Here is a 15,722-nt window from a genome sequence, read left to right as displayed (position 1 = left end):
CCAGTAGACAAGTGGCTGAGCGGGGATTAGAACCCCAGACCCATGCCTTTTCCACTAGGCCATGCTGCTTCTCTGACTAACTTAATTGTATGTATATATGGCTGAACTAGGGAACTCAACCTGAGTGCTTTAGCCCATCCTGGGAGTCAGAAGGTCTTGGGTTCTAATCCAAGCTCTGCTTCTTGTCTGCTGCGTGACCTTGGGAAAGTCACTTCACTTTTCCGTGCCTGTTACCTCATCTAGAAAATGGAGATTGAGACTGTGAGCCCTATGTGGGACAGGGACTGTGTCCAACCCAATTCCCTTGTATCCACCCCAGCGCTTAATACAGTACCTGGTAACAGTAAGCACTTAACAAATACCACAATTATTATCGTTACAGTGGACTGCCCAAGGACAAGATCCCAAAGCTTAAATTCATTTTCGTTTACCAGTCTGAAATTTTCAGCTGATGATAGGATCTTCCAAGTATTAATACTCACACGGATCTTGCTTTCCACTTGAGTAATCTAACCTACATAAAAATCTAACATAGTCTATGCTGGATCCCACCACCTCAGCTATTGTGGGTTTAAATGCAGCTCAAACTACCCCTTCTGTTTTTACTGATAAAATCACGTAGAGCCAAAAGATCCAGGGCACCTGGTGGCAAGCCCCTACCGGGACCACTGACGGCTCAGAGCACCTAACCCGTTTCTCCATGGTTGTGGTGGAAGGAGAGGGACGAAGAAGGAAGGCCCTGAAAGGTTTATTGAGAGTTGGTCTTTGAGTGAGGAAGTCCCAGCTCTGCCTTCCCTGAAGAGCAGAGGTGGATTTCTAGGACAGGAAAACCAACTGTGACATCATTGTCTTTCCTCTGTGTAGGTTTGGTTTGGGCGAACTCGTTGATATATGCGAAAGGGGTCCCAAATCTATGGGTGCCGAGTCAGAGGGAGATGTGTTTTGTTCGGAAAACGAAGACGAGACTTGCGAAACCAGAGCCGACCATTTCCAAGAACTCTTAAGGTCGATGTGGGTAGATGAAGAGGAGGAAGGCGGAATTTCATCGAAACCTGAAGATCGGGAAGAGGAAGAAGCCGAAATGATGAATGAGGACGAAATGGAAGAAATTTATGAATTTGCTGCCACTCAGCGAAAGATCCTGCGGGGTCAAAGTGGTCCAGAAGAAGTCATCAGAAGTGAGACAGAGGAAGATGAAGAGTCTGAGCAGCCAGGAGAGGAGAAGATTCAGTTCTCCGAGTGTCTGCGAGCAAGCAACCAAGTGAAAGAAGTAAACTTGGATCACGTTGAGTCACCAAAAGTGATAAAGGAAAACCAGAATCATACTGTAGGTGACAGCCTAAGCGTTGAACAATTCACTTCTTTGTCTAGTCAGGGTAAACCCTGCAATGTTGAGGATTGTATAAGGCCCCGTGGAATGAATACTCCAGTCAAGGCAACTGAGGAGGAGGATGACTCAAGCTCAACTGAAATTGCCCGGGAAGGCAAAGTAGGTGGCCCAGGAGAACTACCCTCCCCACATTTAACCCCCGATGCCAACCTTGAGAAGAGCTATGTTCATCTCTTCTCGGTGACTCAAGGAGAATACAACGAACCTTCCCAAACCAACAGTGATCTGGAAAAGTCAAAGGAGTCAGTTGCCCCACAAAAGTCCGAAGCTTGTAATTCACCCAATAGCCATCAATCCTCATCACCGGAGCCAGAATTTCTACTGTCTAAGAGTAATAGTGTTAAAAGTTCTCCTGCCAAGTCTCCTCTCCCTCCTCTGCCTCAGATCACTTCGTCCCCTTCATTGCCTAGATTAAAAAGACTGTTCTCTAGCATAGCTTCCCAGATCCAACTTTCTCCAGGTCCAGCAGCCAGGCGCAAGAAAAGTAACAGTTTTCTTGCCCAATCTGATGACTTGGTCCAGCAGAAAGAGAGTGACCGTACCCACACAGGACGTCAAATTACCCGTTCCCTGACTTCTCCAGTAAAATCACTATCCATTGACCTAACTAAACCAAAATCCGTTTCAAGGCAGTCCCCACTGGTCACCAGGTCTCAGAATTCTACAACCAGAGTGAACCAGGAGGATGACGTTATTCTGCTCTTAGATTCCGATGAAGAAATAGAGCAAGAAGAAACCCACGTGCAAGCTCTCTCTGCAGGTTTCCCAGAAGAAAAGAAAACACCCCAGTCTCTGATGGGTAGCCTAAAGATGAAAGATGATCCGGAGTCATCCGAACCTCTTTCAACTTTTGATACCGATAAGAGCCGCAGACTCTCTTCATGCTCCCTGCGAGGTGCATCTGGGGTGCTCAGAGATGGCGTTTCGGAGATTTTGACAGTCAGCCAGTCAAACGGGCAGAAAGATGGCTGGACGGATGGCAAACTGAATCTGATGAGCCCTGAGCTCGAAAGGACTCACGAGGCAAGCAGTTCCACCGACACCTCATGGCTCGTACCAGCCACCCCCGTGGCTAACAGAAGTCGAGAGTGCTCGATCCAAACCCATATCACGAGCATCAGATCCAGGTCCCGGACTTCCATTCTGGTGGATAGAGATCACCCACAAAGGACTGAAACGTCAGTCGGAAACTCGAGTGGTAAAGAAGTGACAGAAGACTTGACCGTAAGAAGTCCGCAAACAGCTTCCCGTCTCTTATCCATCACTTCAGAAATCGGCCCACTCTCGTCAGACTCTGGTAGCAAGGGACAACCCTGTGCAAGCTCTTCAAATCACTATTCAGAGGACCAGAGGTCAACTTCTGTGGCGACGAGTCCATTCTCCTCTGAGAGGGCCGGTTTAGTTGGCCAGCCTCTGAGTGACCCACCTTCACCTCAGGCAGAGCTCTCCCACGCAGAAGATACCCTGCCAGTGGTCCACGGTGAAGTGGTGGAGGTCAAGGATAGCGAGGAAGAAGAGGAAGCTGCCTCATCTCTGCCAAACGCTAGCTTATTTCTGGACAACGACCCCCCAGTTCCCGTTGACGACGACTGTTGGGCCGTTGAATGTTTCTCCCCAGCTCCGTTGGACAGCTCGGACCCTAAGAGACTTGGCCCCTTGAAGACCAGTAGCCCCAATGGCAGAATTCGTGGTGCTTCAGTTGACAGGCAGTCGAGTTCCCCCAGAGCCCCGAAGGGAGCGCACAGCACTCCTTTATGTGGAAATCCTGCTGATAGGAAAAATCCCATGCCCAGGGGGGAAGAGAGGGCCCTGCCATCAGGCTCCCCAGAGGACAGCCGAGTCAGCCTCTTGAATTCAGCCATTTGGGAGGATTGGGATGGAGAGGATGAGGACTTGACAGTGGTGCTTCCTCTGTCCCAGAGACTGCTGGGAGCTGAGCCTCCAAGGGAAACTGAGGTGTTGAAGACTCCAAGTAAGTTATCTAGGATTTTGTATGGTATTTTATTCACTGGGAGCAGTGTGGTCTATTGGATAGGGCACAGCCCTAATAGAAGGACCTGGGTTCCAATCGTACATGCTGTTGACCATGGACAGGTCACATCTCTGTGCCTCAATTCCCTCATCTGTAAAATGAGGATTAAGACTGGGAGCCTGCTGTGGAACAAGGACAGTGTCCAGCCTGATTAACTTGTATCTACCCCAGTGCTTAGTACAGTGCCTGGCACTTCAGTAGGGGCTTAACAACATTAAAAAATTTTTAAAAACCTGGGAGGACCTCCATTAATTGTTGCTATTGATCCTGGAGGCATATAGGGACATGTGTTCGCCAGTGGTCAGTGCCACTGGGCCCTGGCAGCCAACCCAAAAGAAGTACAGGAAAAACAAAGGTGCTCCACCTTAGCTCTCACCCTGTTTAGCAACTGATCTCGTGCCCCTTTCCCCCTTGGCAGGCAATTAAAGAGCCATGGTATTTTATGAACTCAGCAGGTAACTAAAATGTAGTCCCTTCCCTCTTGCTTCCAACCAAGGGGACGAGAGCTTAGAAGAAACAGGTGGAAAGTGGCTATCCATTAGAGGACGTAAGTTTAGACCGATATGAAGTCACGGGACTGAGGGAGCAATTTCCCCCCGCCCCCCACAGTTCTAGTTCCTCTTGCCTCTGTGACTGCCGCTCCAAGTGTTTTCATGGATAAGCCGTCATGATTTTTAACCTACTTTGAGATGTTCTAATTTTTTTTCTTAATATCCAAATGGTGCATCGTCCCCAGTGTGTGTAAGATAAAGTGAAAGGATTAGAGTCCAGAAGCCTCTATTAAACCTATTTTTCTTTTCTTTATGTACTCCGCCACAGAAGTTACTGATCCCAAGAAAAATTTGCCCCCCAAAGTTCCCATAACCCCAATGCCAAGATATTCTATAATGGAAACTCCGAAACTGAAGAAAGAGCTCGACAGGTGAGTTTGTGTCTCACCTTCCCTCACAAATTGGGCTTCAGATTACACTGGTGTATTTTCTCATACTGTGGTTTAGACTCTTCATGAAAGCCATCTGCAGATGGTTAAAACAGCAGGCCTTTGTGGGGAGAGAGGGAAAGTGTGGAAACTTAGTCCCCTGTACTGGGCAGGACAAGAACTTCAGTGATGACTTCTGACTTGAGAAGGGACTCAGAGTTTCTGGGCTATTTCAACTATTTGATACAGTCAGTTTTTTAGGGCAGCTGGGAATAAAATATTCTAATTATCGGTTATAAAAACTTTAGCCTTCAAACCTCTGATTTGTCAAAACAGAGAGAAGAAAAATCTTGGAAGCACAGAGGGAGGAGGCAAGAGAGGCTGAGTCGAGTTAATCATTTTACTTTCGGGAAGGCTTTTTGGATTCTATGTCGTTCTGGCCGATGGGCTGCCTTTATTTTGGTAGAGGGACCATTTTGAAGGCCAGTGCGGCCTCAGTTCCATTTCAGCTGTTAACACTGACTAAAGAAAGAAACAGAAGAGGCGCTGACTGTCCGACACCTTCCTACCTGAAGCACGGGGAACAAACTGGGAGTAGGAAGGGGAAGAGCCTCTTCCGTAAAATGGAGAGATTGCTTCAGAAAATCCTATCTCTGCTAAGCATCACTGTTCCATTTCTAATACCACCACCACCAATTAAATCAGTGAGTGGTATTGGATCAGTTCCTAAGGAGTTTATGCAATAGCTTAATCTGAGGTCTCAGCCTTTGGGGATTTTATTGTGAAAGGGGAAGCCTGGATCGATGTATCTATGATAGGCCCGTCCTCCAAAGGGGCAAAAGCTACCGATTCCTTTCCCGATTTAGATTTGGAGTCCGTCCTCTCCCCAAACGCCAGATGGTCCTGAAACTGAAGGAGATCTTCCAGTACACTCATCAGATCCTGGAGTCTGACTCGGAAGAGGAGGTCCCTTCCTCCCAGGTGCCTCCGCAGAAAGTTCCGGCCGAGCCTCGCTGCCCCTCCCAGGCCAGCCCGGACACCTTGGGTGCGGAGGACCCCGATGCGGCTTCCTCCAGCAGTTCCCTGTCCAGCCTGGAGAACGGCTACCTGCAGGCCACAGAGAGCTCCTCCAGAACCAGCCAGCAGAGAATCAGGAATACCACCAAGATCAGAGGCTCCCGAGTAGCAAAGAAACAGCCGAACCCAGCGATTCTGTCAGCCCCCAAATCTCCAGCCAAGGCACTGCTCCCCGACCCCGGAGAAGACAGTCTGCCCTCGGCGTCCCAGAGCTCCTGCTCATCCTCCGGGGCTGAGAACGACTTCTCCTCTGGTTCCCAAAGGTAAAGGGGAAAGTGCAGTGGTGGAGGGTCATTCCTGGCCAGAGCCAGGGTAGGAGCGTCCAGGTGGCCAGGATTTTTTACCCCACTTCTCCAAAACCCCTCATCTCCTTCCTTGGTCCCAAGGGGACCTGCAGCGAAGTACCTGAAATCAGAAGCACATCCCGCCAGGAGCCGAAGGCACAGATTACCTGAGAAAATTACCTGCAGATGTGTAGTAGGGCTGCGATCCTGGCACCTCCGCTGGGTTGTACTAAAGGTTGTACTTTAGTAATGGAAGTCCCCAGACCCTTAAAGTTGCCATTTGTACCCCAACTCAGAACCACAGCAATCAGTGTTGGGTTAGAGACCTGCACGGTTACTTTATTTTGTACCCCTGGATTCTTCTCATTCATATATTCGTGTATCCCAAAAGGTGCCACAGTCACCTGCCCTACTCTTGAAGGGTCAAACCTCTGGACCGTAAGCACCTCTAGTCTCGAAGTCCACTGTGGGCAGGAAATGTGCCTGTCCATTTTAATACTGTACTCTCCCAGGCGTTTAGTACAGTGCTCCACACACAGTAAGCGCTCAGATACGATTGAATGAATGAATGAAAAGTTCTTTCAGCCTCTCACGAGTCCAGCTAGAGTGAATTAGGAGACAGTGGCGCTCACCCAGTTCACTGGTTGTTAACAGTCTTAGGGCTTGAAGTCAAATATCCTACGTGGTGGCATTCGTCCATCTCAAATTGAACCTATTGATTTTCCAGGTTTCTACCTGGGTGCTGCGCTCGGTTTCTTTTCTGTCGTTCTATTTTATTTAGGGTGTTTACGTGTTTACTGTATGCCGGGTACTCTACTAAGCGCTGGGGTGGTTACCAGCTAATCAGGTGAGACACAGTCCTTGTCCTACATGGGACTCTCAGTCTTAATCCTCATCTTACACAACAGGTAACTGAATCACAGTGAAATTACCCATTGAAGAGGATTGTGATTGGTGAAGGGGAGGTGATTTAGTGGGCAATCACTGCCTGCTCATCACTCATCCCAGACCCACACCCACATAGAAATCCTACCTGACCCATTTTTGCTGGGGATAACCATGTGTCACTCTGGGTAAACTGCAGGTGGGCAAGTCTTTACACTGCATCTCCTGAGCTTGGAAGAGGCCCTCAAATTTTGTGGATGCGAACGAAGGTGTTACCCCAAGCTGGGTGGGGGGACTAGTCCTAGAGAAAGATTGTAGGTCAGTTGCTAGCCTACTGTTTCAGTTGTTTTCTAGCCGTTTTTCCCACCCTGCACCCTTAGTTCCTTGCGTGCCTTTGAAACAGTGGGTCTTTGGCAAATTGTGTTCTTGATATATTACAATGTGTCTTGCTGCTTGCATCTGGCCCCAAATTACTTGAGGATTAGTTCCGTCAGAGATGTCCGTCAGGGAAGCAATGTGGCTCAATGGAAAGAGCCCGGGATTGGGAGTCAGAGGTCATGGGTTCAAATTCCGGCTCGGCCACTTGGCAGCTATGTGACTGTGGGAGGGTCAGTTAACTTCTCTGTGCCTCAGTTACCTTTTTACGAGATGTTCTTCCCCTTGACGCTGTTTAGTGCCATTGTTCTTGTCTGTCCGTCTCCCCCGATTAGACTGTAAGCCCGTCAAACGGCAGGGACTGTCTCTATCTGTTGCCGACTTGTTCATCCCAAGCGCTTAGTACAGTGCTCTGCACATAGTAAGCGCTCAATAAATACTATTGAATGAATGAATGAATGAAAATGGAAATTAAGACTGTGAGTCTCACGTGGGACAACCTGATGACCCTGTATCTACCTCAGCGCTTATAACAGTGCTCTGAACATTGTAAGCGCTTAACAAATGCCATTATTACTATTATTATGTGTCTTGGCAAGCAGGGTCTGGTAGCAGGAATATCTCCGTCACCCTGGCGGTTCTCTCTTTACTCTTATCTCTCGGGGAGGGCATTTCACCCCAATCTGCGTATTGTGTTTTTTCAGTTCTTCCGCTAGTGAGTTCGGGGCAGGATATGTGTCTGAAGGGGAAGACGACGTAGCAGAGGAAGACATCACTGCCTCCCAGGCAGCTTTGCTGGAGGCAGACAAGGAGGAAGCCGTGAGGCGTTACATCCGGTCAAACCCTGCCTTGTACCGGAAGATCCTGCTTTACCAGCCTTTGGAGCTGGGCGAGCTGCAGGCCGAGTTGAAGCAGAATGGCATTAAATTGGCAATGGGAAAGCTGCTGGACTTTTTGGACACTCAGTGCATCACTTTCACCACGGCCAGAGCCCGGAAGGAGAAGCTGGAGAAGCAGCAGCGGCGGAATCCTGGGGCCAAGAAGAGGGGAAAACGCTACTGAAGGGAGATTTCCTCCCTGAAGCTTCTTAAATCCCCCTGCTTCTGGACTTGTCAGAAAACGAGCTTCCCGCGGGAAGGATCTGCCCCCAGTGAAGTGAGGGTTGGGGACTGAGGAGATCTCCCATGGCCAGAAAGCTGAAAGCACTGGGCTTCACGCAAAGCCCCTTTGGGGGCCGGGGCCGGGGACCGGGGTGGGGGGGCTCTGTAGGCCAGAGCTGAGTTGCCCACCCGAAAAACCTGGGCAGGTATTCAAGGAAGAATTCCTCGTCCTGTCTCACGACTACTACCCAGGCTAAAGCGTTCCAGTGGAGTTTTCAAGTCTCTATTTTATATCTATATATTAAGTGTGTGTGTGTGTGTGTGTGTGTTTTTATGCGTTCGTACCTCTTCCCCTTATTAGATTCTGCCCTAACCTAGCCCCGTTTTCTTCTTTTTTAAAAAAAGAACGTTTTTAGGTGCCAGCTCCTCATTGCAATCCGGCTTTTCTGGGACACTTTCCTTGAGGCTTCCCTTACTGAGTGCCAGCTGGAATTTTTCCAAGTTGGCCCCAGTAGATCAGGTCGGAGGTGTGTCAGTTGCCAGAATAGAGGATATTTGTAAATTTCTAGTTTACATGTTAGGGTTTTCTTCAGCCTCAGGAGGTGTGATAAACCCATGGTAGAATACGGAGGATGAGGCTGAAAAGAAGGAAAAAAAAAACTTTTATGTTTGCGAGACCCAAACTGATGCCCTTATTTCTAATTTAAATGTAGCGCAGGCACGGTTTTATGTCATGTACATTATGTGCAATAAAATCAAACATTTTGTAAGAATATTCAGCACTTTGCCTTGTGTAACTTTTCTCCTCATTTGTTTTATAGTGTTGTTTTACAGTGATGACCTTTTAACCCCTTCCAGCCTGTATCATTCATTCTTCGTTCATTCAATCGTATTTATTGAGCGCTTACTGTGTGCAGAGCACTGTACTAAGCGCTTGGGAACTACAATTCAGCAACAAATAGAGACAATCCCAAGCCTGGGTTTGCCAAAGTACTTTCTAGTCATCCAGATTCTGAAATTCACAGCCCCAAATTCAAAAGAATAACAGTTCTCTCAACTAAATATGAAGTGGTGAATCCCCATAATGTTCTGGTCAATCCATCAATCAATCCGTGGAATTTATTGAGCACTTAGTATGTGCAGAGCACTGTACTAAGCGCTTGGGTGAGTACAATACAACAGAATTAGACACATTCCCTGCCCATAACAAGTTTACGATCATTTGTATTTCAGTCAATCAGTTGTATTGAGCGCTCACTTTGTGCAGAGCACTGAACTAAGCGCTTCAGAGAGTACAGTACAACAATAAACAGACACATTCCCTGCCCACAGTGAGCTCAGTCTAGATGGGGAAGACGGACATTAATATAAATGACAGATATGTACGTAAATGCTGTGGGACTGGGAGGGGGAAGAACAAAGGGAGCAAGCAAGTCGGGGCGATGCAGAAGGGAGTGGGAGAAGAGGAAAGCGGGGGCTCAGGCAGGGAAGGCCTCTTGGGGGAGGTGTGCCCTCAATAAGGCTTTGAAATGGGGGAGAGTCATTGTCAGAATTGCGGAGGGAAGGTATTCCAGGGAAGGGACGGGACACAGGTGAGGGATTGGCGAGATAGATGAAACAGAGCATTGTATTAAGCCCTCGGGAGAGTACGATATAACAATAAACACAGTCCGCTCCCACAACGCTCACAGTCCGCTCACAGTCTAGAGGACGTAAAGGGAGCAGGTATCCTCTCCCCCTTTCACAGATGAGGAAATGGAGGCATGGAGAAGTTCAGGAGGTGAGAGAAGTTAAAGGTCATTCAGCAGGTGATTGGCAGAACTGGGAAAGGAGCCTGGGTCTCCTTACCTCCCAGCCCCGTGTTCTTTCAGTGCATTTTGGGTAGAACACTGTTAAGTACAACCTGCATCCAACTTGATAGAACACAATACGGTGGCGGAAGAAATGGCCATGGAGCAGCGTGGCCTAGTGGATAGAGTACAGCCGGGGAGTCAGAAGGACATGGGTTCAAATCCCGGCTCCATCACGTGCCTGCTGTGTAACCTTGAACAAGTCATTTTACTTCTCTGGGCCAATTCCCTCATCAAGCAGTAAAATGGGGGTTAAGACTGTGAGCCCTGTGTGGGACAGGGACTGTGGCCAACCTGATTAACTTTTATCTACCCCAGCATCTTGTACTGTGCCTGGCATGTAGCGAGCACTTAAAAAATACCTAACCCCAAAAATAAGGCTCTGCATCATAGGAGAACTGAACATCCATGTATACGGAGAGATGGGGAGAGTAAGCAATGTTCTCCCTCTTGGAAGTTGCTGCTGCTGCTGATGCGTGTGATTCTGGAGTGTCACTGAGAAGGATTTTGTTGCATTCTTCCTTGGAAAATCTACTGGGGCACTATTTCAGATCCCTTGACGTTTTGAGGGAACCACTGGATCTTTATAGAAGGGAGGCTTAATCTCATTCATTCATTCAATAGTATTTATTGAGCGCTTACTATGTGCAGAGCACTGTACTAAGCTCTCGGGAGAGCTGTTACCAAACTGCTGCCCTTCCCTCACCATGACACCGGAGTGGGGCCATCCATCTTTCAAAGGTCTTTATTATTATTATTAATAATAATGTAATTATGATATTTGTTAAGCAGTATGTGCCAAGCACTGTTCTAAACACTGGGGTAGATTCAAGGTCATCAGGTTGTCCCACGTGGGGCTCAGGCTTAATCCCCATTTTATAGATGAGGTATCTGAGGCACAGAGAAGTTAAGTGGCTTACCCAAGGTCACACGGCAGACGAGTGGCGGAGCGAGATTAGAACCCACGTCCTCTGACTCCCAAACCCATGCTCGTTCCACTAAGCCATGCTGCAGATTGGGAGGTGGGGAGAGACATGCCCAGATACATCCACACACCCTGCCTCGACACACGCTTCACTACACGGTTTGGCTAGAACTCTATTAGGGAATTAGGAACCGTTTTTCCAACCACGCCTGCCTGCTGGGCACACGCATGTGGCGTTGAATCGGGTGACTACCACAGTGCGAGTTTAGCTTTCCGCAAGGTCGGGCAAGAAAGGCATCATCACAGTGTTGATTTTTTTACACTTGCAGGAGTGGCGATGGTTTCCACTGACCCATCCATGTCCCGGCCTGGTCTCTCTGTGGCGAAGCATACGACGACAGATGGCTGGAGAGATCATCGAACTGCATCTGTGGTGACTGACTGTGATATCTCAGTTATCTGCAGCAGATATGGCTGCTCCCTTCCCCTGATTGTCGAGTGTAGTGCTCAGACTGGCTTCAGAAAGGATTGGGGAATTCCCCGTCCTTCCGCTCCTACAAAAGAGTGTGGAAAATAAGACCGAGAACAAATCACGAGGGCAGAAATTCAACACTGTTGAAAAGGAGAACTAAAAAGAAAATGGAGGAGAGAAAAATGAAGTTCTGTGACTTGGGTGGCACGTTTCTATTTTATTTTTTTTTGCCTTTTTCTCTTGGATCCTGGGTTCCACCTCTTCCCCATCCTCACTTGCTTCTTTCCTCTGACCAGTCTGTTCCCTTTGAAGTGTGAGTGTGCATGGATACATTAGGTATTCTGAATAGTATTGTCATATTATAACTGTGGTATTTATTAAGGCCTGACTATGTGCTGAGCGATGTACTAAGCTCTGGGGGAGAGACAAAGTAGGCAGGTCAGACACGATCCCTACCCCACAGGGTGCTCACCGTCTAATGGGGAGGGAGAACAGATACTGAATTCCCACTTCCTAGATGAGGAAACTGAGGCAAAGTTGACTTGCCCAAGCCCAAGCATCAGGCAAGTGACAGCCAGGACTAGGCCTCCTGACTCCTCTGCTCGATCCACTAGGCCACGCTGTTCTACGTCTTCATATCACTTTCTGTTTTGTTTTTTTCATGGTATTTGTTTAACCCTCACCATGTGCGGGCACCATAGTAAACGAGCACAGGGGTAGTTGCAAGCTAATCAGATTAGACCCAGTCACTGTCCCCCGTGGGACTCACAGTCCTAATCCCCATTTTCCAGATGAAGTAACTGAGGCACAGAGAAGTTAAATGACTTACCCAAGGTCGCACGACTGACAAGTGGCAGAGGCTGGATTAGAACCCAGGTCCTTCTGACTTGCAGGCCTGTGCTCTATCCACTCTGCCACGCTGCTTCTCTAGTGTTCTGTGTATTCAGTGGATGAGGTGGAGGTGGTGGATTGGGATAAGAGGCAGGGGAACTGAATGCTTTCGAGCATTCCTTTCAATGGCAGACACTGCCCGGCCCTCATCAACCAAACAAAGGTATTTACTGAACACTTACTGTGTGCAGAATACTATACTAAGTGCTTGGGAGAGTACAGTATAACAGTGTAGCAGACACATTCCCTCCCCACAACATCCAATTTATACATTGCTATCGAGGGACATTTGTATTTACGGTAAAAATCAGGGCAACGTTCACCGGAAACCACTGGAGTGTGTGGCCAAAGAACCGAACGTCCGGATGATCTCAGCAGCGGACATTGCTGCTCTCTTATTCAATTCGTGTACAGCTGGTGAGAGACTCGTGTCTGCCGGTCAAGGTTTGGGTCCTTCCCTGAAAGCCAGGTGGGAATGAGGAATCCGAAAGGAAAGTGACAGTTGTGGGAATGAAGAAAACCAGCTAGAATCAGGGACCGGGGCAAAGCAGGAATCTTGTTCCCCTCGTCTGTGAGTACACTGTAAAGTGACAGCTCTCTTTTGCTTCTCGAAGCCAGGAGGGGGAGGTATGGACTATCAAATGAACAATCACATCTCAGAGAACAATCAAAATAAGGTACGATTACCGCTCTCAGGGAGCTTATAGTCTGACGGGGGTGACAGGCTGACCAAGGGAATGTACCATTGATAGGAAAGATGAAATAAATGACTAGATAAATGGAGTAGACAAACTGCCACGTAAATCAAAAAGATTTAGAGCTTACTATGTGCTGAACACTGTACTATCAACTGACTGGTCTTTATTAATAATGTTGGTATTTGTTAACCGCTTACTATGTGCAGAGCACTATTCTAAGCACTTCATCAGGTTGTCCCACGTGAGGCTCACAGTCTTAATCCCCATTTTAAGTGAAGTGACTTGCCCACAGTCACAATTGAGGGTTTACCATGTGTAGAGCACCGAGCTATCGATCTATGGTACTGACCATTCACAGTGGCCAGAATACTGTACTAAATGGTTGGGAGAGTACAATATGGCAGAGTTGGGAGACGGGTTTCCTGCCCACAAGAAGCTTTCGGTCTAGAGGGGGAGAGAGACGTTAAAATAAATTACAGCTATGTACGTGAGCGCTGTGGGGCTGAGGTTGGGGTGACTGAAGGGTACCGATCCAAGTGCACAGAAGGGAGAGGGAATAGAAGAAATGAGGGATTATCTGGGGAAGGCCTCTTGGAGAAAATGTGATTTTAATAAGGTGTGGAAGGTCGGGGGACTGGTGGTGAGTAGTAAATGAAGGGGGAGGGAGTTTCAGCCAGAGGGAGGATGTGGGCAAGGGGTCGGCGTCAAGACAGATGAGATCGAGGTACAGTGGTAGGTTGATGTGAAGGAGCGAAGTCTATGCTTGGGTTGTAGTAGGAAATTAGCGAGGTAATGTAGGAGCTAGTGAGGTAATGTAGGAGGTAGTGAGGTAATGTAGGATTCATTCTAATGTAGAATTCTCACTCTAGGCTTCAAGGCTCTCCATCACCTTGCTCCCTCCTACGTCTCCTCCCTTATCTCTTTCCACTGCCCACCCCACACGCTGCGCTCCTCTGCCGCCCACCTCCTCACTGTCCCCCGGTCTCGTCTATCCCGCCATCTACCCCTGGGCCACGCCCTCCCGCACTCCTGGAACGCCTAGTGGCCTAGTGGATAGAGCGCTGCCTGGGAGTTGGAAGGACCATTCTAATCCCTGCTCTGCCACTTGTCTGCTGCGTGATCTTGGGCAAAGTTACTTCACTTCTCTGGGTCTTGGTTACCTCATCTGTAAAATGGGGATGAAGACTGTGAGCCCCATGTGGGACAGTGACTGTGTCCGACTCGATTACCTTTTATCTCCCCCAGTGCTTTGAACGTGCCTGGCGCATAGTAAGTGCTTAACAAATGCCATTTAAAAATAGAGAGGGAAGCAGACCCGAAAATAAATTACAAGTAAAGCAGCATAGTTTAACAATTCATACCTCTGTATCATGGGGATGAGGGGACCAAGGGGCCTTATGGGGGTAGTGCTCAAAAGCTCTCCATCACCTTGCCCCCTCCTATCTCACTTCCCTTCTCTCTTTCTACTGCCCACCCCGCACGCTCCGCTCCTCTGCCGCTCACCTCCTCACCGTCTCCCGTTCTCGCCTATCCCGCCGTCGACCCCTGGCCCACGTCCTCCTGCTGTCCTGGAATGCCCTCCCTCCTCACCTCCGCCAAACTAACTCTCTTCCCCTCTTCAAAGCCCTTCTGAGAGCTCACCTCCTCCAGGAGGCCTTCCCAGGCTGAGCCCCCCCTTTCCCTCTGCTCCCCCTCCCCTCCCCGGCTCTTCCCCCTTTCCCTCAGCATGGTGCTCATTTGCATATACTATTTATTACCCCATTTATTTTGTTAATGAGGTGTATTTCTCCTTGACTCTATTTATCTTGATGATGTTGTCTTGTTTTGTTTTGTTCTGTTTTGTTTTGCTGTGGCTCACAGTCTAAGCAGGGGAGACAGACAGCAAAGCAAATGTGTCTGTTTATTGCTGTACTTTCCCAAGTGTTTAGTACAGTGCTCTGCATACAATAAGTGCTCAATAAACATGATTGAATGAATACCAATTTTTTTTGTGTGTGTGTATGTGTGTTGTTTTTGTGTGTGTGTGTGTGTGTGTGTGTGTGTGTACATATTTGCCCTCTCTCAAGTACTCGAGTGCTTGGCATTCAGTAGGGACTCAGTAGGTGCTCAGCCTCCTCCCTGCTGCTTGACTACATTCATTCACCTTACTGTGAAAACCTAAGGGCTCCTTCATAACGGCTTACTCTCCTCAAAGAGTGGGCTACGATTGAAAACAAAAAATGTGCGAGGCTTAGAGCTTTATCCGTCAGCCACAAAGCCCTTCCTGGACAGTTGTGCCATGGGTCACGGACAGGCCGGTTGAGGGTCAAGCCACGGATACTACATCGTGTAGGCTCAATCTCTAAGGTCTCAGCTAAAAATGACCTGGCAGAAAATTTTTAGCTTGTATCATTTATTCAAAATGTAATAGGGATGAGAGCCCTTAGGCTCCAGCCTGCTTCTGGGCCACATATTCAGTCTATCACCAGGCCCTGAAGATTCACTCTTCACAGCGTTGTTAAAATCCCCCTTTTCCTATCCAGACTAATGGCTACTACACTAATCAAAACACTTATCCGACCCTGCTTTTTCAACCGCATGTGCTCTGCACATAGTAAGCGCTCAATAAATACTATTGAATGAATTAATGAACCCCATCAGCCTCCTTGCTGACCTCCCTGCCTCCTGTTTCTCCCAACTCCAGGTCACACTTAACTCTGCTGCCTGGATCATTTAAAACAACAAAATGCCCAGTCCGTGTCTCCCCACTTCTCAAAAACCTCCAGTGGTTGCCCATCACTTCTTCGTCAAACAGAAACTCCTTACCATCGGCTTTAAAACGCCT

At 48.3% G+C, this 15,722-nt stretch overlaps 1 protein-coding gene across 3 annotated transcripts in view; it reads left to right on the top strand.

Moving 5' to 3' along the window:
• Positions 1 to 8,841, top strand: part of SLX4 (SLX4 structure-specific endonuclease subunit) — a 31,951-nt gene extending 23,110 nt beyond the window's left edge. For 2 of the 3 annotated variants that reach the window (XM_029057430.1, XM_029057429.1), the window contains exons 12-15: positions 865 to 3,362; positions 4,242 to 4,344; positions 5,208 to 5,681; positions 7,667 to 8,841. In XM_029057430.1, coding sequence (XP_028913263.1) covers positions 865 to 3,362; positions 4,242 to 4,344; positions 5,208 to 5,681; positions 7,667 to 8,024 — 3,433 coding nt within the window. In that variant the 3' untranslated portion in view covers positions 8,025 to 8,841. The remainder of the gene's footprint in view (positions 1 to 864; positions 3,363 to 4,241; positions 4,345 to 5,207; positions 5,682 to 7,666) is intronic. The other variant, XM_039910957.1, reaches the window with a different exon arrangement.
• The last annotated feature ends 6,881 nt before the right edge of the window (positions 8,842 to 15,722 follow it).

The sequence above is a fragment of the Ornithorhynchus anatinus genome, chromosome 2 (assembly GCF_004115215.2).
Source record: "Ornithorhynchus anatinus isolate Pmale09 chromosome 2, mOrnAna1.pri.v4, whole genome shotgun sequence".
Lineage (NCBI taxonomy): Eukaryota > Metazoa > Chordata > Mammalia > Monotremata > Ornithorhynchidae > Ornithorhynchus > Ornithorhynchus anatinus.
The sequence above is the reverse complement of the archived record's forward strand: the minus strand, read 5'-3'. Positions and strand labels throughout refer to the sequence as shown.